Source organism: Hypanus sabinus, chromosome 7, assembly GCF_030144855.1.
Source record: "Hypanus sabinus isolate sHypSab1 chromosome 7, sHypSab1.hap1, whole genome shotgun sequence".
NCBI classification, from domain to species: Eukaryota; Metazoa; Chordata; class Chondrichthyes; order Myliobatiformes; family Dasyatidae; genus Hypanus; species Hypanus sabinus.
The window spans coordinates 162952375-162979960 of NC_082712.1; the positions used below are offsets into that span (position 1 = coordinate 162952375).

The following is a 27586-nucleotide window of genomic DNA, read 5'->3' on the forward strand; positions in this document are numbered from 1 at the left end:
GCCACTGACCTTGCAGGTGCAGTTTTTGCACTTTTCAACCCAGGAGTCCATGCTGCGGTGCACCTCTCTGTTCACCCGACAGGTCTTCTCACAGTAGCAGCTCTCCAGCTCATTCAGTCGGGCCTCAGCATAGTTTAACTGCAACAGTATGATTAGCAGTGAGATTATACAAAATCAATTTCAAATGAAAACCCGTGTCACTGATCCATGCCACCGTGTACTCCAAGTAAGTCTCTTTGCATTCAAGTTATCCAAAGGTGACCCACCCCATTATTCCTTCCTCCATAATATACATTACAAAGCAAGCTAATTTTCTTGTGTCAATCTGTTTTCTCTCAGTCTTTCTATTCTCCACCAAATCTACAGCCCTTAATCTGGAATTCCCTTTGTAGCTCCCAAATAGGGTTCCAGCGTATTGAAGAACCCCAACCAACTCTACAAAAAACAATCCAGGTCCTTCTTATCCTTTTCAACCTGTCAACAATCTTTTTAACATAGTTACCCTCACCAAGCTCATCCAATGCCTTTCAGATTCAGACCTACTTGTCACATGAACTTCAAAACACACAATTAACTGCATCGTTTGCACCAACAACCAACTTACCCAAGCAGGTGCTGGGGGCAGTGGACAAGTGTCACTACACGTTCTGGCACCAGCATAGCTCACCATGCTCGGCAGAACATAACATTCGTATCACCTATGTGGCTCACTATATTTTGTTTGTCTGACAAATCTCCTGTGTAGTGTCTTGAGTCTTTGTTTCTACATTACCATCACTGTATAAATGGCCGTAAAATGCTTTGCCATGGTCAAGGCAAATTCTATACCTCAAACAACTATTTCAACCATAATCTTCACGTTCTTTCTTCTGAATTACTTGGAATTATTGGTGGTCATATTTATAGCTTCTTGCTTTGATATGTATATAAGCATTTTTATGCAAGTTAATAATAAAATATCGGCGTTCTGTTCATTTTAGTGAAGCCAGCTTCCAGAAATTATATTATCTGATGTCTTTCCCCACATACCCTGTCCCATAAGATTCAATAAGGCTAATAGATTCTTCACACCACAGGGGGCAAGGTATTTGGACCAGGCATCAGCAATTAAAGAGGAAAGCTTGTATTAAAACTGGAGTTGCAGAAAGCTGATGGATGATAGTCTCTAATACTTCTTCCCTTTGTATAATCATCACGATAAACTGCATTGAAGCAATTTGGAAATCTGATTAAAGAAAATAAAGACAAAACTGCTGGAAATAAATAAAATTAATGCTTCAGGTCCATGACATTTCAATTCTAAGGTTCCAGATTTGCATCTGCTAAGTCTACAAACATTAATGGTAAAATTCTGCTTTCTCCAAATTACACACAAACATTTAGCTACCTTCGGAAGCAAGGAAAGAACAAGAGATTAATTAATTTTATAGCTCCTTCAACTGCAGGCAAAGACACAATAGGGTGGGCCTAACTTCCTTCTGGTCTAAACTCCAAATCCACATGTAAAGAACAAATTTAGCCACTTGCCACCAATTAGGAAATCAAAAAAAAAATGAAATTGGCACTGCTCTTTTTACACATTTCCATCTGAATGCAAATGAAATTAAAGATTAGGCAATTTGAAAAGTGAATTAAAAACAAAATTGCTGGAAACTCAGTAACTCAGCTGGCAACTGTGGAAGAAATCTCAGTTAAAATTTGACGTCCATGACCCTTCATCAGAACAAGTTCCTGACAAGGCAGGTTAGCTGTGACTCTTATCACAGTCAGTGTCTGAATTACTGGGTGCTTCCAGCATTTTGTTTTTATTTTCCACATCTGCTGTTTTTTTTAATTTTTATATATATATAAGAACTGCAAAAGGAAATTTCTGGATACTGTTGGCATGTTCTACATCAGAGGAAATCAGAAATGCAATTGAAAGCAATCTCTGCAATATAAAAATGATAAAGAGAAAAAAGATGCAATGCTAACCTTTGACAGGATGCCACACAAAACAGAAGCTTTTCACTGTATCTTGGTACATGTGACAAAAATTAACCCATATGTGTCACATTCGTGGCCGATGTAAATGTATAAGAGGTTCACTTGTAGATTTGAGATCTCTTAACATTAAATAAAAAAATGAAAAACTGAAAAATGTAAAAAAGTAAAACTGAAGTTGCTTCAAAATTCCACGTACAGATAGTCACGTTATAGTCACAACTGGCTGCAAGATTCAATTATGCTTGTTGCATTCAATTTGCAACATTGCCAATGCACTTATTATTTCAAATACTGATGATGGAAATACAAAACAAATGTGTGAAGTTCTCAACTGGTCAAGTAGTCTTCATGGGGAAAGAAACAGTCAGTATGACATCTTCCATCAGAAGTAGAAAAGTACAAAAAGGATGTTAAATGGGGAGAAGTGGGAACATCAGTGAGATGGTGTATAATAAAGTTATCATTGATAAGAATTACTTTAGAAAATAATAATCAGATGCAGAAATGAAGAAAAAAATAAAACAAGAAATGCCACGAGCAATGTGGAGACAGAAAGGAAAACAAATGGAGTGCTAATTGAAATTTTTTATTTCAATGATTGAGTTCAGAGGTATGCAGTGTGACCAGACTGAAGACCAGGTGCAGTGCTTTAAGCTTATATTGGAGAAACCTTGAGGATCAGAGTCAGAGGTGAGAGTGGGAAAGGTGCAGGGTATTAAAATGTGACAGGAAACTGGAAGCTCCTTGTAGCCTGCATGGAGATGTTCCAAATGCTATCACCCAATGTAAAGACAATGATATTGTGAACACTGAATGTAATAGATTGGAAGAACATTGCAAGGGAATTCACCTGTAAGTACTGTTTGGACACTGAGATCACAGGAAGAGACAAGGTAAATGGACATGTGTTGTACCGTGTTATATAAGAAAATACCAGGAGAGAGAGTCATTGGTAGAAATAGAGTGGCTTAAAGAGCCATGGAATGAACAGTGCAGTTACCCGTTGCTTGATTTCTCTTTCCTATTACCACTGCTCTTGGTCTCCAACATTTGGTTAGGATATGTTGCAGTCCTCAGACCCCAATATTGAATTTAACCATCTCAGGTAGTCATATTTTTAATCCTTTCCCTCTCTCTCTCTCTCTCCACACGTGCCCATGTTTCAATTCTTCTTTTTCTCCCTCCCGTCTCCAACCGCTGATTCTTCAAGTAATAGTTTTTTGACAGCTTTAATCTATGACCTATAATAAACATTCTCAATCTCACACTTCCTTTGCAACTTGGTTTCAGTTTGTCAGATGAAAGACCTTAACCCAAAGCACATGACGTTTCTCTCTCCACGATTGCTACCGACCTCTGAAGCATTTCCAATTAGTAGTTTCAGTTTCTGCATTTTTTTCCTCTTCAATTCCTGGCAGTTTTTAAAACTCAGTTTTTATTTCTCCACAGATACTACTGGCCTTTCTTGGAGTGCGCTTTCATTTAAAATTTTCAGTATCTTCTGAATTCTAACTTTGAATTCCAGCAGGTTTTATTTTCCTCTCCTCTGTTCTTCTTCTATCTACACTGCCTTCAAGTAGATTAGGCACCACTTAAAGCCTTTGCTGAATCAGTAAGAATTTGTGTCATGCATCTATTCCTTATCGTCACCCTAACAGAGATCTTCCATATTCTCTCCATCTTCACCCTTTTCTGCAAGATAAAACATTATTTTCCACACTTTTCCAATTCTATACAGAGTTCATAATCACTGAAACATCAGCTCTGACCCTCTTCATAGATGCTGCCTGACCGGCTGAGCATTTCTAACATTTTCTATTTTTAGATTTTAAACCAAGGTAATTTATACCCAATGAAATATTTATGAACCACATAAAAAATAATAATTTTTTTGCTGCTGCTAATTCCTCAGTTAATTCTCCTTTGTTTCATTCATTAAAAAACATAAGCAAACACAAAATGAATATCTTACTTCAGGCATGAAATGTATGCTCACCCCAGAGGATCAGAGGCCTAATTGAAGCAGCAGTATCTCATGACTGTACAAATACTATTCCATCCTTCACCTTCCATAAACATCAGCTCATGGAACTCAGGAGAAGAGTTAAGTTCATCAACGATTAATTCAGTGGTATAGAGTAACAAATGTCTAGCCCACATGCACAGCAGTGGCTCTTAACCGCTATAAAATGACCTAATTATTTATATCACAATATCTACCTTGAGACAATTCATGTCAAACTTCATCCCCAGCTGGTAGCCCATCTTAGTAATCTGCACTCGGCCTTGAAGAATGTTCCACTCAGGCGACGGAAGTGAACTTTGGCAGCAAGAATTCAAGAGCCCTACAACCCAGGATAAACTTTCGGGAAGGTTAGAATTAAGCCTTGGAATTGCAATACATTCCTTTGGGGTTCTGACTTTTTTCTGTCATTCATTCCTTGGGATCTTTCTTCTGGTTTATGGATGTTTGCGAAGGGTAAGAATTGCAGGTTGTATACATTCTCTGGTATTGAATCAGTAATATCTTCAGCACTAAGGCCACAGAAGTTCAACAGGGTCACTCTTCATCATCTTTCTCAAAAACAATTGGGGCTGACACATAACACATTGTTACTACTCAACAGGAAAGCAAAACAATTGCCCCCATCCTGTCAGGGCACAGCCAGGTTCCCATGCACCCTAATGTCAATAATTTATATGATTCTCAACTCATTATTGCGTATATCTTGAGATATTAAAATCCTTCCACATTTTTGCATCCTTTTAGTTCTCTATAAACTATCATCATTGGTATTCTCCTTCCAAGATGGCGGTGCGACGCAGTTTGCAGCGGCCTCTCCGAAGTTGATATCTGTTAGTTGTTAAGCGGGGTGCCATGCACATCCTAATCTGATGAAAAAATAGACGTGGGAGCACAGAGGAACATCTGGAAATCTCCAGGAAGGCCTTCTTCGTTGCTGCTGCTGTTCTGAGGTCCGGGTCTCTGCTGAGAAGAACAGGCCCCCAGTCCTCAGGGTCGCTTTGCCGGTGGCCATTGGCAGGGTCATCGTAGTGTGCTCGGCAGAGGATGGTGCTTAGAAAGGCCGTGCCGGAGGGGATGATCAGTGGTTCGACGGACTCGAAGTCCACTGTGGTCGGGGCACTTTCACTGTGTGCAGCATCTGCGAGGCTGGGTCCGGCGGCGCCATGGAAGTCCATAGCGGGGGTATTCCCTTCTGCCACCTGCATGGGATGATGAGTCTGTTGGGACCCTGGGGACTTGTGGAAACTGTGTGATGGTTTATTTCCAACTTTTAGCATCTTTGGACTATTTTTACTGTCCCCATGGTCCGGTTTTTATCAATTATGGTATTGTCTGCACTGTTGTAACTATATGTTAACTATAACTTTATGTAACTATGTGGTTTTGTGTAGGTCTTGTAGCTTTAGATTTTGGTTTGTTGGGAGGTAGAGTTGGTCTTCTGACTTGGTGTGTCTGGGTAGTCTTGTTTTGTCTGGTGGATTTGGAGCTCCTTTCCGGGGAACGCGCTAAGTTGGAAGCGCGATGTTAATACACAGCATCCTCTCCGGACTCTGGATTTGGGGATTGCGAAACGTTATGTGGATTTTCTGGTGTAGTCTGTTTTGTTGTGTGCTTTTGTAATATCATTCTGGAGGAACGTTGTCTCATTTTTAACTGCATTGCATTTGTAGTTTCTAAATGACAATAAACCAAAATTCAATTCTAATTCTAATTCAATTCAATATTATGAAAGAGAGTGTCTTGGAGGTTTCAAGATGCATAAAGATGGATCTCAATTAGATGTATCATAGGATGCTATGGAAAGGAAGGCCAGAAATTCTAGGGACTCTAGCAGAGATTTTCTTTGTACTTTCCTTAGCCAAGGGCAAGATCCCAGAAGAGTGAAACATGGCTAATGTTCTACCTTTACATAAGAAGGGCAGCCAGGGAACAACAGGCTGAGGGGAAAGTTGATAGAAGTATGTAAAATTATGAGATGTATAGTCAGGAAAGACATTCTTTTAATCTCTAGGGTGGGAATATCAAGTGCTCAAGGGCATTGGACTAGGATGAGAGGAAGAAAAGCTGAAGAAGATTTATGAGATTATGGTGAGCTGCAGATGCCTGGAAAACACTGCCAGGGGAATTAGTAGGAGTAGATATGATAGCAATGGTTTAACAAGTATTTTGAGGGGCACCTTGAAAAACACAGGAATGGAAGGAGATAGACCACATGCAGGCAGATGTGATTAGATTTCATTGGCATCACAGTCAGTAGAGACATTAACATAAACCAATGTGAAGTGCTGCAATTTAGGAAATTAAACCAGATCACCTCATGCACAGTACATGACAAGAGAGTGACGTAAAACAGAGCAACCAAGTACGTAAGTCTGCAGAAGTGTCAAAATAGTGAAGATGGGACACCGAGTACAAGAGTTGGAGCATCATGCTACATTTGTCTAGGATGTAGATAAGATGCTACCTGGAATATTATGTGCAGTTCTCGAAAGCATACTATAGGAAGGATGTGATTAAGCTGGAGAGCACGCAGAAAATTTCTACTGGAAATTCTACTGGAGCAGAAGGAATTCTACTGGAACAGAAGGGCTTAGGTTTAAAGGACAGACTGGACAGGCCATGATGTTTTCCCTGGAGTGAGGAAGGCCAAGGGATGATCTTATGGTGGTTTATAAAATCATGAGTGGGTAGATCAAGTGGACGGTCACAGTGATTTTCCCAGGGAAACAGAATCTGAAATTACCAAACAAAAGTTTACGTTGAGAGGGTAAAGATTTATAGTGGACCTGAGGGGTTCATTTTTCTACACAGCAGGTATGGTATAAGCTACCAGAAGAAATGCTACATATGAACACAATTACAACATTCCAAAGAAATTTGGAGAAGATTATGGATAGAAAAATTTTTAAATGATCTGGGCTGAACACAGGCAAATAGGAATAGCACAGGATATTGATATGTATATTGAATTGGGCCAAACAGTTCATTTTCATAACTTTATGAATCAACAGTTCATGTTGAACACTTGTAATTGGTATTGGTATTGGCTTATTGTTGTCACATGTACCAAGGGGCAGTGAAAAACTAGTCCTGCATACTGGTCATACAGGTCAAACCATTACACAGTGAATTGAGATATTACACTGTAAAAGAAAATGTTCAACAGCTACAGAGAAAGTGCAGTGCATGTAAACAACAAGGTGCAAGATCAGAACAAGGTAGACTGAGAGGTGAAGAGTACATTTTATCATACTAGAGAACAACAGTCTTAGAACAATGGGGTAGAGCCTGGTGGTAGGTGGTTTCAGGCCTTTTGTATCTTCTGCCCGATGACAGAAGGTAGAAGAGAGAATGTCCTGGTTTTTTTGGTTATGCTGTTGCTTTACTGAGGCAGTGAGAAGAGTCCGTGGTGGGGAGGCTGGTTTCCATGATGAGCTGAGCATTGTCCACAACATTCTGCAGTTTCATAGAGTAGGTAGAGCAGTTGCCATACAAAGCTATGATGCATCCAGTAGGTGCATTCTATGATGCATCACTAAAATTTTAAGTTTTATGGGGACATAACAAGTATCTTTAGCATCCTGAGGAAGTAGAGGTGCCTTGTTAAGCTTTCTTGGTCATGGTGTCAGTGTGGCTATACCATGACAGGGCATTGGTAATATTCACTTCTAGGATCTTGAAATTCTCAACCCTCTCATCTTCAGCACTGTTGAATACTTTTGTCTTTTGTGTTTACCCGCTTGAACTACAGCCTTTCCATTACCTCACCCTCGGCTATCATACATTCAACAACATACAGGATATTTCTCAATAAACACCGAGAAACCTTCCACATTGCTTGAAACATTTTTCCCCCCAATTGTCCCTCTTGGCATCACCATTAGTTCACTTTCTTTATTTTTCCTGCTGCCCTTTCAAGAGCCTTAGAAATTTTAAACACCAGAAGAGTCTTTGAAAATGGAAGCTCCAAATGAAAATTGATTTTTTTTCCTCTTAAATTCATCTATGGGAAGAATAAATGCTCGGGAGTATTCAAAGATATGTATGCATCGAAAATAAAGGTATCTGCTTCATTTCTGTGGATGTGTTCCAATATGTAAGCAATTATTTAAAAATTCCAAGATAAAATTTATTACCAAAACTCATTGCACCTCATCTTGGAGAGAAATTCTCAGCATATTATGCAGTGTTAAAAAAAACATTGAAGCAATCCTGAGAAGGCTGGAATTAAATCATAGCCCTGAAGTTACTCTGAAGTTGGTTTATTTTTGTGCATTATAGAAACAATTTTATTTGGCTCTCTGTTCCTTCTCTCCCTTGCATCTACCTGTAGCTACTGCACTAGAAATAAGTAATAAATCTAATTCTACAATGATCTAAACATTTATTTTCTCATAAATCATGCACTAAAATGGCTTTACTTGACCCTTGCAATTTTGGGTTGATGCTGTTAACAAAAGATTTTCATGTAGGCACTTCACACAGAAAACTGTGCTCTTAGGAAAAGCTGGTTCTAATATTTGTTTGTGATTGTTGCATGTTAAGTGCAAGTAATTTGAGGAGTCCTTGCACTTGCTAAGATCTACTAGTACTTGTAGGATTATCCCTACACAGTTAAGAAGGGCTCAGAAGTTATTATGTACCATCAGAAGCATTAACAGCAGGGTCAGCCAACTGATCTCACACAATGTTCACCAACATCAAGCTCGAGTTCAGGAGGAAGAGGTGGATACATGCACTGAGGTGCTGCCTGCACACTACAACAGAGGTCGACACCAAAGATCAAAGTCCAAAGGTCAATCAGAAATTCAGAAGTCAAGGCCCGATGGCCTAAGATTAAGGTCTAGAGATTGGAGGCCCAGAGTCCTGTCCAGGAAGTGGAGGATTGTTGTGTGTGTGGATGGTTGAGTGGGTGGAAGGGTGGAAAAGGGCTTGTTTTGCTGTTGTTATTTTGTTGATTGTTATGTTCTGTTCTATTCTGCTGAGTATTGTGGACAGGCTACACCAGCAATTAAAAGTATTGAGACACTTGTGGGCTGCCCCTCGTACATCCTTAGGTGTGGTAGTTGTTAACACAAACGGGGCATTTCACAGTATGCTTCAAAGTACCTGTGAGAGTAAAATATGAATCTGAATCAAAGAGCAGTCGGAGCTGGCATCCAGAAAGACCGTTGCCTGCAGTCATGCACAGGGGAAGTGATACCAGTGTTACAGTAAATCCACTGATCTGACAGAAACTGTCATGATCAGTGGAAACAACATCCAATCTCATCCATCAACTGTTGCGTGAGTAGACTTGCATTTCTCCAACACCGTTCTAGTATTTGGATAAACCTTTCTTAAAGATTATACACCTACAGTTATTGAACTGTTGCATTAGGGTATAGAATTGTTATTTTTCTTAAAATTTAACTTTCCTATGCTTGTTTGTAATTTTATATAATCACCTACAGTATATACATGTAATTGTTCACCGAACTTTCCAGTAATTATTTCTATATTTTTGTAGAGGCTATTTAGTTTTCCGTAACAGGAGCCACACCACTTCAATCTGGGTTTTTATGGGCTAATTATCTTTCTTTTTAAATCTTTTTATTAATTTTTAAACAAACATAAATGAAACATGAATACAAAGTGTTTGAGAGTACATAATTGATAGTTTAAGTAGACATTCAAATATATAATAATAAATATATATAGCCTCCCAAACTCATAGTATTTATGAACAAAAGAAACAAAAAGAAAAAAAAACAAAAAAAAAAGAAGAAAAAAAACACTAACCAACATGGGCCTTTGCATAATGTTAAATACATACAGTAGTGAATGGGCTAATTATCATCATTCAAATTTTTGGTTATCTCTAGTCCAAGACAACCATGACTACTTTTTCTTTATCATATTCTGTTGTTCATGTAACATTTAGTAAAACCACTGCCAATAAGTTTATGCCTCATCCTTGATGTCTGAAGAACCTTTGGATCACAAAATCATCAGCTTCCAGAGACAACGTAACCATGATAGAAAGCAGGTACTAATGAACCGACCATGGACGATGGATGTGTAGTATTGTACAGTTTTGTTCTTAACCAGCTGTACAAAAAGTATTTCCCGTTGATTTGTTTCCTGCCAGTTTTCAAAAAGGAAACTGAGAAGGCTAGTAACAAAGGAAAGGCAATGTTGAAATGATGCCACTAAGGACTTAGCTTAGTTATAGCCTCTTGTGTGTGGTAGTGGTTGCCAGGAGGTCAACATTTAACACTCAATCTTTATGAGTGTAGAGGGAGGGGAAGAGTTATTCTCAACACACGCTGCACAGCTTGTTTTGAGAGCTGCTCAAACATAGGGAATGAGCAAAAATCAGGGAAAAGCAAAAATATTCCCAAACAAGGACATTGCAAAACCATGAGTCTACCGTACAGAGACAGGATTGCTGAGGTGACAACTGCCTTTCAAGGAGATGCAATGGTGGCTTCTACTTATTAAGAAAAGGAAACATTCACAATTTGCTGCCATTCAGCTGGAAAACAGCACCAATTGCAGATCAGTTCAGAATACAGTGCAAGCTGGCTTTGCTCATGAGTGTAGCAGGGCACTTTACATTGAACAAGAATGGTCGTTTCAGTGTCTGTGGACCTGCAATCCTTCGGGCAAGTAGACTTGAAGACGGCAGACCAAATTCACAAATACTCTGAGGCCTCACTGTGGTAATGACAACCTTGCAGCCACAGTAAATTATTGGCCATTTCAAGAGATTTTATGATCAGTGGTGATCCTCAACTTATTACTGTTGGGGGAGTAGGCAAAAATAAAAACAGTTAAATGTTAAAGGTAAAATGGTGAGAATCCCAACGAAACCACCATGATTTTTGCTCATTCCCCATGTTTGAGCAATCCTCAAAACAATCTCTGCAGCGCGTCCTGAGAGTACCTGTTCCCCTCCCTCTATGCTCATAGAGATTGCAACTTGTGATTTCAGGTCTAACCACTGGCAATGCATTTCACCGTGTATGCTCTGAAGTAGGTTGCTCAAGTGTTACAAGGTTTGCCCGAAGGCCTTCTGTCAACTCGTGCCTCCTTCCTCCTCAGGAGGCATACTCTGTTGGATGGATTCAGGGAATGCTTTGTAACCCAGGGTCACTTGGACTGCCCGCTTCAGAAAACTCCCTCCCTCTCTCCTCACACTCTGCCTGCCACTGTGCCGTTGCTCCAGATTGTGTTAGCTTAGAGCCGCAAGCCCTGTAGTGCCCTTCAGGACATTCTGACAGCAGATTCATATCCTGGAGCGCTCTGCACTCAGCTCAAAGCCGCCTCATGGCTGCAGTTACAACTACGAGCTCTGGCACAACCAGGTCCGAAGTAAATAAGGAAAGATTGCTCTTGGGGAGAAGGTTGATTAGGTATTTCTCCTATCATTGCAATCATATAAATGTTCGGTGTCTTTATAAAGGTCTCTGGTAATTGCTGTGCGACGTTACTCAGACTTACAGGATTCTGCACAAATTAGTTGGTCTTTGGGTGCACTTAGTGCATTTGCAGTGCTGCCTAACAACATGCACGGCAGAATAAACTGATGTAACAGTAAGGGAGTGGAGGACCCATGGGCGAAAGGCATGTTAGCCTAAGATATTCAGAAATCAAATGCCCTATCTAAACCTCAAAAACATAATATAAAATAGGAATATAATATTCAAGGGAGAAGCAACTAGATTTTCCAACACTCCAGTTGGCAGGGTACCTGCAAAGGACAATTCAATGTTTAAAGCTGCTTGCCCCAATTCAGGAACAGTTATTACCAAAAGGCTCTTGAACCAAGGAGGATAACTTCACTCAACTTCACTTGCTCCATCATTGAAATGTTCCCCAACCTATGGACTTGCTTTCAAAGACTCATCATCCCATATTGTCAGTATTTATTGCTTTTTTTCTTTTTGTATTTGCACAGCTTTTTGCCTTTTGCACACAGATTGAACACCCAAGTTAATGCAGCCTTTCATTGATTCTATTATGGTTATTATTCTATTATGGATTATTGAGTATGTCCACAAGAAAATGATTCTCAGTGTAGTATATGGTGACATTTACAGTATGTACTTGGATAATAAATGTACTTGGGACTTTAAAGGAGCTCTGGACTAGAACATAGCCCTGATTTGGCACCCAAGAAATCACAAATATTGTGTGTTTTAGTCAGCCATTTTTGTTTAGCTTAGCTTCCATAAATTCTGCTCAAAATGTCCATTTTATAATTATGCATTGCGGACTGCAAAAATTCTTTGTGTCCAGCATAATCTTAGTTAGGAATCTTTCATGCCAATGAATGTAAAGTTGCAGGGAGGGAAATTACCAAAAATCCATACTTACAATGATTTGTTTTAATATTGAATATTTTTGGCAAAATATCGCATTGGTTCAAAGACATTAGAGCAAGATTGAACTGTATCTTGATCTCAATTCCAGAAAAGGTTAAAAAGCCACCATTTAATATGTTTCAATATGCTGGCATCATCTTCCAAACTGAAATGAAAATGAGGTTTGGTTATCAATGTAATCTGAAAAGCTTTACTGTGCAACTTGGATTGGTTTGAATATATTTTTCAAAGAAAAATGATAACACACCTCCAAGGAAAAATGAAGGACAGTTAAATATATCAAGCTTTCCATCTATCATTCTTGTCAAATTCAATTTATCCATTTGTGGTTGGAGTAAGAAAAGGGGGTTCCAATGAACAATTAGCTTTCTTTGTATTTGAAGACTACCTACATGAAGTAGAAAAATCACTGATCAAAGGTGGATATTCAAGATTAAAAGATACTATAGAACTATCAAATGCAAAACATTTGGTCCAGCAAGAGATTCCAGGAGAGAGGGGTAGCAGGAGGGAGATAATGTTCTTCAAAGCAAGAGAAATATTCAGACAGCATGAATTGCCAGAAGGCTGTTAGCACTATTCAGGGTCAGGTGTGTTCCTACTACCTGCAGCCCAATTCCTGCTTGTGGAATGGTCGCAGCAGTGAGGACATTGGGAGTCACAGCTGTGGGAATCTGGTGAGAAGTGAATTCGGGCAATAAATCCTACATCGCCAACCGACTCATTCTTTAATGGTGCTAGATTTGCAAGCTGAGCAGTTGCCGTGAATAAACCTATCATAAGTTTAGGAGAACAAAATATTTACCTCATTTAAAAATAAAATTGTTCACCATGTTTACAATGCTCTAGTCGTCCAGCTAAATCAGAAATCTATGTTGACCATGAAAGTAATCCTAAATTCTTGTTGTGCATCCTAGAGTTTGGGGAATACAGAGTAACACACACGCAAAATGCTGGAGGAACTCAGCAGGTCAGGCATCTCTGGAGAGGAATAAACAGTCGACATTTCAGACCAGACCCTTTATCAGGACTGGAAAGGAAGGGGGAAGAAACCAGAATAAAATGGTGGAGGGAGTGGGGAGGAGTACAATCTGGCAGGTGATAGGTGAAGCCAAGTGAGGGGAGAAGGTAAGATGTCAGAGAGAGAGGGGATGAAGTGAGAAGCTGTGAGGCAAAAGATGGAAAAGATAAAGGGCTAAATAGGAAGGAATCTGATGAGGAAAGTACAGTGACCATGGGTGAAAGGGAGGAGGGGGGGGGGCACCAGGAAGAGGAGTTTTGGAGTTGGAGAATGCATCTGTGAATCCATTTATCCAATGGCTATTTGAAAGATTAAAGCAAAGCCTGGTGTTTTAAAATTAAAAATACCATAAACCAGCATTCTGGTAAACTCACTTTGGTCGTCATTTTCGCAAGCAGTTCCTGCAGATCCATAATGCCTTGCACCAGGTTAAGGAAGTCGCTGCATGTCGGACATGCTCCAAAATAGCAAGAGTAAAGAAAGGACAAAAACGTAAGAATTGAGGCACAGACTATATAAGGTAGAACACTGATGACACTAATGCCAATCATTATTTCAAAGCATCCATTTTACTTAGGTTTCCATAGCAACTGCAAGAAACCACATTCTGCTATGCAATGCCTCCAAAACAATAAGTAACATTGGCATGCACAATATAACATTACACTCTTGCAATTTAGATGGGCATGATTTTCACAGCAATGACAAAACAAGACTCCAGTTGTCACCATGGAATTTGTAGCAAACCTGTTTGAAAGCAGACATTCCTTGAATTTGTATTCCTGCATCATCTCCATTCACTCCCCTGGTGCAAGTTTTCAACAGAATTTTATTTAAATGTTGTTGATTTATTCTCAAGCTGTATTCTGTTTTCATGCCACTGAAAGGATACATTTCTGAAAGGTTTATAGCTCTACACAGAGTTTCTATAAAAAAATTAGGTTTTTTGAAGCGGTTAAATTTACACAGCCTTGGTTATCAGATCTAAGGACATAGGCTCAGAAGGAACAGAAGCAGGATGAGGCCATATGGTCCCTCAGTCCTGCAGTTTCAGTAAGATCACATCTGATCTGACCTCGCCCTTGGCTTTGTTCTCCTCTGTTCCTTTCACCTTCCACATAGACAATAAATCTATCCCACCCTTGAATACATGCTCGAAGTTTTCGGATGGACTCAGAGTTGGCTGTGGTCGGGTGCTTCCAGGGGCCTGTATCGGCAAGCTGCGGCGCTGGAGGATCATGGCAGGAAGAGTTTTTCCTCCTTCTACTGTCTGCGTGAGATGATGGGCTGTCGGGACTTTGAGACTTTTTACTGTGCCATGGTCTGCTCTTTATCAGATTACGGTATTGCTTTGCACTGCTGGAACTATATGTTATAATTATGTGTTTTTTGTCAGTTAGTCTTTTATCAATTATGGTATTGTCTGCACTGTTGCAACTAAATGTTAACTATAACTATGTGGTTTTGTGTAGGTTTTTGGTTTGTTGGGTGGTAGTGCTGGTCTCTTGACTTGGCGTGTCTGGGTAGTCTTGTTTTGTCTGATGGGTTTTGGAGCTCCTTTCCGGGGAACGTGCTAAGATGGTTGTGTGACACTGTTATGCAGCAGCCTCTCCAGACTCTGGGTTGGGGATTACCAACGTTATGTGGTTTTTCTTGTGTGGTCTGTTTTGTCATGTGCTTTTTTGTGATATCATTCTGGAGAACGTTGTCTCATTTTCTAACTGCATTGCATTTGTGGTTTCTAAATGACAATAAATGGAATCTCAATCTGACTTATTCTGTATCAGCAGTTTTCAGCGTAGGGATTCCAAAAAAAAATTCACTAGCTTCAGAGAAGAATTCCCTCCATGACGCACTTATACAGTGTCCGCTCAATATGAAAATATGCCCCAAGTTTTAAGTGCCTGCTCTCCAAATGGAAGCACAGCTTCTCAGCAACCACCTTTCAAATTACTTTAGAATGTTATATGTTTTCACTTTGATTACCTACCACCCCTCTAAACTGAAATGAGCCAGAGTCACCCTCATCAACTTTTCCTTATTCAACTAACACATCAGTTCAGAAATCAACCTACTGAATTTTAACTGAACTGTATCCAATGCAAGCTTTCCTCCCCCGAGACAAGACAGCCAAAACTTGTGCAGTCATCTTTTCTCTTTTCTCTATCACCTGAGTAAATGCCTTCTGGAAAATTAAATGTACCATATCTACTGATTCTTCTTTATTCAGTAAACTCATTAAATTCCCATGAACTTCTAAGTTTTTCAAGCATGATTTCACTCTTAGAATACCATGGTAATGCTGCTTGACTGTAATTATTGTTTTTAATGTAAGTTCTGCCACTGCTTATCCAATAATGACTTACCATTTCTTCAAAATGATTTATGTTGATGACTAGTTCAACTGGATCACTATTTCCTGCTTTTTGCTTCCCTCTTTTCTTAAATAAGATAGTTAAATTTGCAGTTTCCCTATCTGCCAGGATCTTTCCAGAATCTAGGGAATGTGGGAAGACCAGGAATAAGGGGATCTTGTAACTTCCAATCTTTTCAAGCACCTCTTTTCTCATCAGCGACAGTTTTAGGTACTACCCCCCACCTCACCCCCCTCCAGCTTTTTCTACGATTGTTGGGCTGCTTTTAGTTTATTCTATCATGAAGATAAACTGCATACTGTATAACAAATTTGTACAAAGTCTGTTCCTTTCCTCATTCCCATTTAATCATTCCCCAGTCTAATCCTTTAAGGGCTCATCATCTAAATGTGACATTCATTTTTATTTATTTGTGGAACTGCTCACCATCTGTTTTTGCACTCTTGTTAGCTTCTGATCATAACCCATTTTCCTTCTCCAAAACAGGACAAAGACTAATGACAAACAAGAGAAAATCTGCAGATGCTGGAAATCTGAGCAACACACACAAAATGCTGGAGGAACTCAGCAGGCCAGGCAGCACCTATGGAAAAAAGTACAGTTCATGTTTTGGACCGAGATGTTGACTGTACTTTTTTCCATAGATGCTGTCTGGCCTGCTGAGTTCCTCCAGCAGTTTGTGTGTGTTGTAAAGACTAATGACTCATTTTCGTTAAATGATCAACACCTATAATGATCAGTTACTGTTGCTGCAAATACTTCAATAATATGGAATGTTTTAAGTTCACTTTAATGTGTAGTTGTTCTGCATAGCATGCTATAATTAGAGAAAAAAATCAGCTTTTGTGAGCATTTAAGTACAATATACACTCAGTGATCACAATATTGGGTACAGGAGGTACCTAATAAAGTGGCCAATGATTGCATGTTCTAAATTTGGCATGTTGTGCATTCAGAGATGCTCTTCTGCACTCCACTTTTGTAATGCTTAGTTATTGAGTTACTGTCGCCGTCCTGTTAGTTTGAACCAGTCTGGCCATTCTCCTCTGACCTTTCTCATTATCAAGGTATTTCACCCACAGAACTGCCACTTACGTGATATTTTTTCCCCACCATTCTCTGTAAACTCTGGAGGCTGTTGTGCATGAAAAACCCAGCAGATTAGCAGTTCTGGTAATACTCAAACCATCCCATCCAGCACCAACAATCATGCCACAGTCAATGTCACCTAGATCACGTTTCTTTCCGCCACTCTGACATTCCGTCTGAACAAAAACTGAACCTTTTGACCATGTCTGCATGCTTTTATGCATTGAATTGCTGCCACATGATTAGCGGATTAGGTATTTGCAGTAACGAGTGTACAAGTGTACCAAATAAAGCGGCCACTGAGTGTAGCTCTTGAAACAAGAACAGACAAGATGTGGAGTAGAGGGACCAAGGCGCAGGGTTCACAAAAGTCTTATAAGTGGGTACAGCCAGTAAGTAGGAAAGCTCACCTTTTTTTGTGGATGGTGAATGAAAAGTAGTCAGACGGTGCTTAAATTAGTGAGAGCATTGATGGAATATTGGTCTTATTTAAGAAAAAAATGCAAATGCCTTCAAAGCTATTTAAGTAAGTGTAAAGGATTATCATCTAGCATATACTGTACAATATATAAACACAAGAGATTTTGCAGATGTGGAAATCCAGAGCAACACACACAAAATTCTGTAAGAGCTCAGCAGGTCAGGTAGCATCTATGGAAATGAATGAACAGTCAACATCTCGGGCCCAGACCTTGCTTCAAGACTGGAAAGAGAGGGGGAAGACAAAAGAATAAAAAGTTAAGGGGAGGGGAAAGAGGACTAGCTAGAAGGTGATAGATGAAGGCAGGTGGGTGGAAAATGTAAAGAGAATTTGATAGGAAAGGAGCGTGGACCATGGGAAACAGGAAAGAACGAGGGAAATTGAGGGAGATGATAGGCAGCTATGAAGAGGTAAGAGGACAAAGTAGGGAATAGAAGAAGAGGGAAGGGGGAGAAAAAATAAATTGCTGAAAGGAGACATGAATGTTCATATCATCTGGTTCCCTAGATGGAACATGTGGTGTTGCCCCTCCACCCTGAAGCTGACAATTTGGACATTGGAAATATGTTTACCTCATGGGAGAATCTACAACCTGGGTTCACAGATGAAGTCTATTATTACTTTAGAGAACTGCAAATCTTTGGAACTCTTCTTCAAATGGTGATGGAAACAGAGTTATTGAATACTCAAAGTAAAAGAAAAAATATTCTTGGTGAGTGAAAAGTGACAGGAAATTGCACAGTCCCTGCAGAAGATCATCACCCCTCATACAAACTTTTCTCCCTCCTGCCATCTGGCAAAAGGTACCAAAGCATTCCGGCTCTCACAACCAGACTGTGCAACAGTTTCTTCCCCCAAGCCATCAGACTCCTCAATACCCAGAGTCTAGAATGACATCTACATCATTTATTATTATATTCAAATTTTTCATTTAATGTGCCCATTGTCTTGTTTATTATTTATTTACTTACTTATTAATTATTGTGCTGCCCTGCACTATTCTGTGCACTTTATGTAGTCCAGTGTAGGTCAGTAGTCTAGGGTAGTTTTTGTGTTGTTTTACATAATCTAGTGTAGCCTTGAGTTGTCTCACATAATCTAGTGTAGTTTTGTGTTGTTTCATTTAGCACCATGGTCCTGGAGGAACATTGTTTCCTTTTTACTGTATACAGGTTTCCCCCACAATCTAAAGGTAGAGCGTTCCTATGAAACCGTTTGTAAACTGAAATGTCGTAAAGCGAAGAAGCAATTACCATTAATTTATACGGGAAAAATCTTTGAGCATTCCCAGACCCAAAAAATAACCTACCAAATCATACTAAATAACACATAAAACCTAAAATAACACTAACATATAGTAAAAGCAGGAATGACATGATAAATATACACCCTATATAAAGTAGAAATATTGTATGTACGGTGCAGTTTCACTTATCAAAATCGGGAAGACAGCGAGTCAAAGTCGATTTGGAAAAATGAAAAATCGGCAGGTACACACATAAGTACATCCATGCATACGCACGTACACGCATGCACAAACAACTGCAAACACAAGGTTTCATGGTCATTGTAGTCTTTCTCGGGGTAAACACACATATAAAGTGAGCGTCTCTTTTTCGTAAAAGCGAAAATCCTCTTTGGTTAGTGAATGTAGGTCTTTCATAACAGCGAGTTGTCGTAAAGCGAACTTTCAAAAAACGGGGGACACCTGTACCGTACCAGCATTTTATGGTCGAAACGACAATGAACGACAACTTGATTTGACTTGAAATGGGAATACAGAAATTACACCAACCATGAACTTCTTAAATGCCACGGTGTAATTAGAGGACCAATAGCCTACTTTTACTGTTCATTTCCACATTCATAACAGAACTAATAACCACACCTTTCCTAATCTGAACAAGAATTCAAAAGTAGCATGAACCTTTCTCTGGAGTTTCAAAACATTCTTTGGCATACACCGAGATTCTGAAGATCGCCAAAATATCCCGAAGGCCAGGGGCCAGTACACCCCATCTTCACATCACTATTGTAACGTGAAGCATGTGTTTACTTGTTGGCTGAAAGTAGCTGCTGCTGTGCCAGTCATCGATTGGCCCATTCAAAGGATGCAGCAGCTCTTTCCCATTGGTTGTCTTGTGTGCCACGGCAGCAGAGTCCAGTTTCTGGTGCCACAGGGGCTTCTGTTCATCTCTGGACACACATCTTCACACTGGGTCGTGACCAGTGTTGCAGAACCATTAGGAAAGTATGCTGCAAATATAGGAGGGTCCATGCACAATCTTAGCCAAGTATCTGGTTGTTGAATGTTTAGTTTTGTAGTTCTGTAACTTGGGGAAACTTAATGAGGTACTTGTTGAGTTTGAAGTGCTACTGAATGTTTAATATCGGAATTTGTTTAACTTTGGGTGGCTTACATGTTCGGTCAAGCGTTTTACTAGTTGTCTGTAAATAAATGATTAATATGCTTATTTGCAATCAGTGTCTTCTGTCTCATTGACCTAACCTGTGAACCTGTTTCCTCGCAACAATTATTGAGCACTTCAATCTAAAAACAGGTCCCCCGGTGATCAAGACAAAAGGGGTCATTAGCCCATTAGCCCCAACCCCATCCACTGTCCTGTCATAATTCCCATAGAGAAGGTGTAGTTCTTTATCAGGCTGGGCTTGTAGATCTGTCAACTAGAGCACCTCATTGCTTCCATTTCAACGCAAGGTGAAATTATATAAAGAAGTTCAGATGTGGTATATTATAGGAACAGGAGCTTGGCCCACCATGCTAACCATTTATGCGAATTCTGTTCTCCAACACTTCAGAATCAGGTTTACTATCATAGACTTGTATGATGTGAAATAAGTTGTTTTGTGACAGCAACACTTAACCCACTCTCCCCTCCTACCCCTCCTCACAGCCCCCCCACCCTGCTCTCATGACTACACCCCTCCCACACCTGAAACCACCATGGTGGGCTTCACAGCTGAACAAGTGAGAAGACAGCTGAAACATCTCCACCCAAGCAAGGCTGCAGGCCCGAATGGTGTCAGCCCCAGGGTGCTCAAAGCCTGTGCCCCCCAGCTATGTGGAGTACTTCACCATGTCTTTAACCTGGGCCTGAGTCTCCAGAGGGTTCTTGTGCTGTGGAAGACGTCCTGCCTTGTTCCTGTACTGAAGGCGCCGTGCCCCAGTGGCTCCAATGACTACAGACTGGTGGCATTGACCTCCCACATCATGAAGACCCTGGAGAGACTTGTTCTAGAGCAGCTCCAGCCTATGTTCAGGCCACACTTAGACCCCCTCCAGTTCACCAATCAGCCCCGACTAGGGGTTGAGGATACCATCGTCTACATGCTGAACCGTGTTTACGCCCACCTGGACAAGCCGGCGAGCACTGTGAGGGTCATGTTTTCCAGTGCATTCAACACCATCCACCCTGCTCCGCTGGGCGAGAAGCTGACAGTGATGCAGGTGGGTGCTTCCCTGGTGTCATGGATTATTGATTACCTGACCGGCAGACCACAGTACGTGCACTTGCAGCACTGTGTGTCAGACAGAGTGGTCAGCAGCATTGGGGCTCCACAGGGGACTGTCCTGTCTTCCTTTCTCTTCACCATCTACACCTCAGACTTCAACTACTGCACAGAGTCTTGCCACCTTCAGAAGTTTTCTGATTACTCTGCTATAGTTGGATGCATCAGCAAGGGAGATGAGGCTGAGTACAGGGCTACGGTGGGAAACTTTGTCACATGGTCCGAGCAGAATCATCTGCAGCTTAATGTGAAAAAGACTAAGGAGCTGGTGGTGGACCTGAGGAGGGCTAAGGTACCGGTGACCCCTGTTTCCATCCAAGGGGTCAGTGTGGACATGGTGGAGGATTACAAATACCTGGGGATACGAATTGACAATAAACTGGACTGGTCAAAGAACACTGAGGCTGTCTACAAGAAGGGTCAGAGCCGTCTCTACTTCCTGAGGAGACTGAGGTCCTTTAATATCTGCCGGATGATGCTGAGGATGTTCTACAAGGCTGTGGTGGCCAGTGCTATCATGTTTGCTGTTGTGTACTGGGGCAGCAGGCTGAGGGTAGCAGACAGCAACAGGATCAACAAACTCATTCGTCAGGCCAGTGATGTTGTGGGGGTGGAACTGGACTCACTGACGGTGGTGTCTGAAAAGAGGATGCTGTCTAAGTTACATGCCATTTTGGACAATGACTCCCATCCACTCCATAACGTACTGGTTAGGTGCAGGAGTACATTCAGCCAGAGACTCATTCCACCGAGATGCAACACTGAGTGTCATAGGAAGTCATTCCTGCCTGTGGCCATCAAACTTTACAACTCCTCCCTCGGAGTGTCAGACACCCTGAGCCAATAGGCTGGTCCTGGACTTATTTTCACTTGGCATGATTAACTTATTATTTAATTATTTATGGTTTTATATTGCTATATTTCTAAACTATTCTTGGTTGGTGCGGCTGTAACGAAACCCAATTTCCTTCGGTATCAATAAAGTATGTCTATCTATCTAGTACAAAGAAATAAAATGATGTTAAACAGTGCAAGGTAAAGGGAAAAAAAAACAAGACACGTGGCTCAAAATCTGAGTCTTGCCAACTCAAATTCTCATCTAGGTGGTACTTAAGCTAGAGAGTCATTGCTTTTCTCCACACTAATGGACAAGTGGTCAACGGATCGCAATAAGGCTCCATTCCCATCCACTGTTCATAACCCAAACTGCTCCTAAATCCGAAATGGAGAAAAACTGTGTTTGGGAGAGTGAGCAGATGGAGGAAGAGCAGCCTGCAGCTGGACTCACTGTCAGTGAGTGAACGACTGTCTATACAGTGCTCCTTGCTCTACTCAGGATCAGCCCAGCCTCGGTGATCACAGAAAGGGAAAGAGGTGGAGAGCTGGGAAAAGGAGGTGCATGGAAATAACTTGTTTTCACGGCAGCTGGCAAATCTATCTCCAAGCATCCCACCAATCTCCCAAACAATCATTTGTATGTGCGGGCTGTCCCCAAAACCCAGTGTCCGTGCCCTCAGAAGGAGATATAACAGACATTGCGAACACCAACTGCTGGATTAATTCAGATGAGAAAAGATTATGCAAGTCAGTGCTTTGATGATGAATGAGCTTAAATGAATCTCACTATTTCCAATGAACTTGCTTCTGATTTGTTATTGCTGCAAAGCTGAATAAGAACAAAGTATTGGAAGAAAGAAGTCTATCCACATGTCTCCATTTCAAAACAAACACCATTTTAAACTGGCAATATCACAAGGTAAAGAAATCAACTCACTGGAAGGAGATGGACAATGAACTTCCCTTCCTGTATATCTTAGCAATTATTAATATTTAAAATTGAGAATCATTAAATCTTAATTTTGATTCCCCTGTTTAAAAATTCATGTTTGCATTTGTACTCCTGACATAAAACAAGATATGCAGCAGAGGACATAATTTTGCATCTCACAACGTTTTTGCACGTGTATTAACAAGGTGTTTCTGCACTGAAATATGTCAACTCTTTCTATCTCCTGTGAGCAGTTTTCAGGTTTGGGGAAAACCCCATTGTTAATGGGAAATGTGGTGTCAAGAAATAGCTCATTAACAAGAAAAGGTACTCAAGATTTGACAGCTACAGACCTGTTAAGTATATTAGAGCCATTTATGTGTCAATGCAAGAATCACTCATTACTTTAAAAATGGCTGATGCTGAGAATTAATACTGCACCCTCCAAATAAGGCAGCCTTCTTTCATTTGCCATCACAGTATCAAATTCTTCTCCAACCATCAAATTAACTAAATTAAACACTCCAAATTTATTTGATTTTCATTGGTCATCAGTCTAACACAGAGAATCCCTTCTTCTTCGGCTGTCCATCGATTTTCGATGATGACTGAGGCCTGGGTAAGGTTGTATGGAAGACTGGCATCTGCCCATGCTGCAAGTCTCCCCTCTCCATGCCACCCATGTTGTCCAAGGGCATTAGGACCCATACAGCTTGGCACACGTGTAGTCACAGAGCAATATGTGGTTAAGTGCCTTGCTCGAGGACACAACACACTGCCTCAGCTGAGGCTCGAACGAGCAAGCTTCAGGTCACTAGACTGATGCTTTAACCACTTGGCCACACGCTACACTACAGAGAATCCCAGAGGTGGTAAGAAGAGAAAGTTTTACAGATGGGAATAACCAGCGGTGATGCAATTAAGTTAACAGAAGTTGAAGGGTCATGGTCATCTCTAGCACCAGGGTATGTAGTATTGCAATAGGCTGACAAATCCCTCACCACCCCTTTACAACCCTGAATGAGCAATTACAAAACAGGAAGAAAAGGCTCCAAGAATTTCAAAATACTCAGACGTCATTTCTCTGAGGATCATCATTTTGTCACAGGAGGGAGGTTTGTGAGTCCCTGAGATATCCCAGGAATGACGCTGTCTGGAGCTTAGCTCCAGGTAGAGTTATTCATAGTGGTCAGGTTAGTGGGGGGGGGGGGGGGGGGTTTGCAGACATAGAAAGATCCAACCAAGACCTCACTGGTGGAAGATGATGACACATCACGTGGCAGTGAAAGGCAGAGGAAGGCTGCAGCGATGAAGGATCCCCAGTTGTCTTGCATTCCATGCCACCAGATTCTGACCAGTCAAGGCCTGTGCCCATGCACCAGCCTCCCCGCATTAAGCAAAGTCATGCAAAGGTGTTCTCCATTAATGGAATAACATCATCCCTTGGAAGAACATCATACTCAAGTGATTGCACAACTCAATGTTAAGAGAGCAAGAATGGAAAAGACGAGGCCAAAGTGTTTGTAAACATCATGAATTATAATTAGTATAGCAATGACCTCCTTTCAGTGTCATACCTTCTGCCACCTGGAAAATTAAATTATATACTTTGCTGACTTGCACATATTTTAAATTTGCTGGGTCAAAATCCTGGAACTTCCCTCTTAACATTACCACGAGTGTCTCAGCACTGCACAGCCTACAGTCAACCTCGTCAGAAACAAACACCATCTGTTAACACATCTTCCTCCACAAATCAATGTTTGCAACCAGAAGCAGAACTATAGTAAATAAATAATTATATTGAATTATGTCAAAACTGACAATTTCATTGAAATTTATGTAGAGTCTCATGGATAATTTTCATGTTTATTTCTAAGAATTCTCCAAAAACAAAAAAGATTCATTTTTTATTTGATAAAATGACATCTGCACTGATATCTCACATATGAATATGAGTTCCAATCTTCAAAGAAAGGCACCAAAATTGATAGAACATTAACATTTAAATTGAAAATGTTGACCATGTTTGTATTCAAGTGCAAAGCAAATCATTTTCATGGCTCAGATGTTTTCATCAATAGCTATGATAAGACTTCCTTCGCTGGGTGTTTGAGGAAAGTTCACTGCACCACTTCTTAACATCTCAAGTGACAGCCAAACTGACAGAATTGGTTAAAAACCATTATGGAAAGGCAAATTATTCTATAGATGCTGTGCGACTGTAATACAGCATTGGAAGGTTCTAGGAGGCAAGCCAACAGGGTTGAATTTTGACAAGCATAAAAGGAAGTTATGAAGGAATTATTCTCACTCAGCAGTAGTTTTGCACCTGCTTCAGTTTAGCTGCCCTCCAAGAGGACCACAATCTTATTGTAGGGTTTGGAAGCTAGTGTGCCTCATTGACCCGGAGAGGTATGTTGGCTGGAATTATGCTCTTGTGCTTTGGCTCTTGATAGGGTCACCAATGCCAAACAGGGCAAAGGGTAAAGGCCAGACTAAGAGTGGTCCACCAGTCCTCCAGGGTGAACAACCTTGACTAGTCAGAAACAATTGTTATGGAAACAGCAATGAAGAATCCTCCTGCATCTTGTGCGATTAAGAACCCTGAACCACACCTGGGGCACAATAGAGAAGATGGCCGAAGACCGACAGAGATAGAGGAGCTTCATTACTGCCCCTAAACACCAGCAGCGTAACAGGCGTAAGTCTGTTTAGTAGCAAATAAAGCAAAGCCAATGTTCAGCTGGTTCTTTGCTTATTCAAGGACTGCATCAAAATTTCAAAGTGCGTATACAGTACCTTGAAAAAGTATTTAGCCCCCATAACTGTCTTCCGATTTTACTGTCCCCTTTAAATTTAAAATATAATCAAGTAGGATTTTTTGAGCTAATCTACTAAACATTGTGCATCATGCCGAAACCAAAAGAAAAATTCCAAATCTGTCTACAGCTTACTAAAAATTAAAAACCAAAATTGTGAGGATGAAGAAGTATTCATACCCTTTGTAATTACTATGCTAATTTTCCTCAGGAGCAATATTATTATCTTACCTCACCCAATTTGTTGATGTAGAAAATTGGAGGATCACCCCTGAATAAATATCCCCTCTCTCTGTAAAGTCCAACAGTATGTTAAGTTTTCAACAGGCCAAACCAAAATGAAGACAAAAGAGCATTCAAGATGAGTCAGGGAATAGAGAGGCACGAATCTGGAGAAGGGTATAAGACCATCTCAAAGGCACTGAACGTACCTCAGAGCTCAGTGCAGTCCATCATGAAACAGTGGGAAAAAATACGTAATTTAGGAATACAGATACAAAATTCCCTGAAAGTGGTGTCACAGGGAGATAGGGTAGTAAAGAGAGCTTTTGGTACATTGGTCTTTATAAATCAAAGTATTGAGTATAAGAGTTGGAATGTTATGGTGAAGTTGTATAAGGCATTGGTGAGGCCGAATTTGGAGTATTGTTTGCAGTTTTGGTCACCTAATTACAGGAAGGATACTAATAAGGTTGAAAGATTTCAGAGAAGGTTTACAAGGATGTTGCCGGGTCTTGAGAAACAGCGTTACAGAGAAAGGTTGAATAGGTTAGGGCTTTATTCCCTGGACCATAGAAGAATGAGGGGAGACTTGATAGAGGTATATAAAATTATGATGGGTATAGATACAATGAATGCAAGCAGGCTTTTTCCACTGAGGCTGTGGCTGAGGCTGAGGCTGGGAAAAAAATAAAAGAGGACATGGGTTAAGGGTGAAGGGGGAAAAGTTTAAAGGGAACATTGGGGGGGGGCTTCTTCACACAGAGTGGTGGGAGTGTGGAATGAGCTGCAGGATGAAGTGGTAAATGCAGGCTCACTTTTAACATTTAAGAAAAACTTGGACAGGTACATGGATGAGGTGTATGGAGGGATATGGGCCAGGTGCAGGTCAGTGGGACTAGGCAGAAAAATGGTTCGGCACAGCCAAGAAGGGCCATAAGGCTTGTTTCTGTGCTGTAATGTTCTATGGTAATCACAGCCACACTGCATAGGTCAGTCCGCCTCTCTAAACTTAGTTGAAAGAGAAGTATGGCACTCGTAAGATAGGCTACTGTGATACCAACATTCACTCTGAGTGAGCTGCAGAAGTCAGCGACTGCAACTGGAGATGAAGTTCATGGCTTCACAATCTCAAAGACTTTGCACAAAAAGGGTATTTATGGAAAAGTGGCAAGGTGGAAGCCCTGAATAATACAAACCATCTCCTTGCCCATAAAGACTTTGCAAAGTGTCATTAGAACATACAAACACTAAATGGTATGTGTGACCAGGTACCACCACCCCCATTTTAAAGTATGATGGAAGTAGAATCATGCTATGGGGATGCCTTTCGGCAGCAGAGACTGGAAATCTGGTCAGGATTGATGAGAGGATGAATGCTGCTAAACGCAGAGAGATCCTGGATAAAAACTTGTCAGTCTCCGCCAGAAAGCTTAAACTGGGGAAGAAGTTTGTCTTTCAGCAGGACAATAACCAAAAGCACACTGCCAGAGCAATCATGGAGTGACTTCAAATGAAGAAAATTAATGCCCTTGAGTGGCCCCGTCAGAATCCTGACCTTATCCTGATTGAATATCTCTGGCAAGACCTCAAAATTGCTGTCCATCAGGGTTCCACAACTAACCCTGCACAACTTGAGCAATTTTGCAAGGAGGAATGAAAAAAATCTTGCTCCATCACATTGTCAAAGCCAACAGGGACTAATTCAAAAAGACTACAGGCCGTGATAGCTGTGAGAGGTGGTTTAACTAAGTTGTGAGCAAAGAGCAATGAATACTTTTGAATAATAACCATTTCAGTTTTTGAATTGTAGATTTTCATGTTTTACAATTGTCCCTTTTTTTATGGTTCTGCTGTGAAAAAGGAGCATGCAATTCACAAATAAAAATTCTCAGTTTC

The 27586-nt window shown here is 40.6% G+C and overlaps 1 protein-coding gene across 1 annotated transcript in view; it reads right to left on the minus strand.

Annotated features, from left to right (window-relative positions):
• Positions 1-27586, minus strand: part of LOC132397564 (protein kinase C-binding protein NELL1-like) — a 943441-nt gene that overhangs the window by 746928 nt on the left and 168927 nt on the right. Inside the window, exons 7-8 of the mRNA XM_059976383.1 lie at positions 13777-13859; positions 10-138 (exon numbers count right to left, since the gene is read on the minus strand). Coding sequence (XP_059832366.1) covers positions 10-138; positions 13777-13859 — 212 coding nt within the window. The remainder of the gene's footprint in view (positions 1-9; positions 139-13776; positions 13860-27586) is intronic.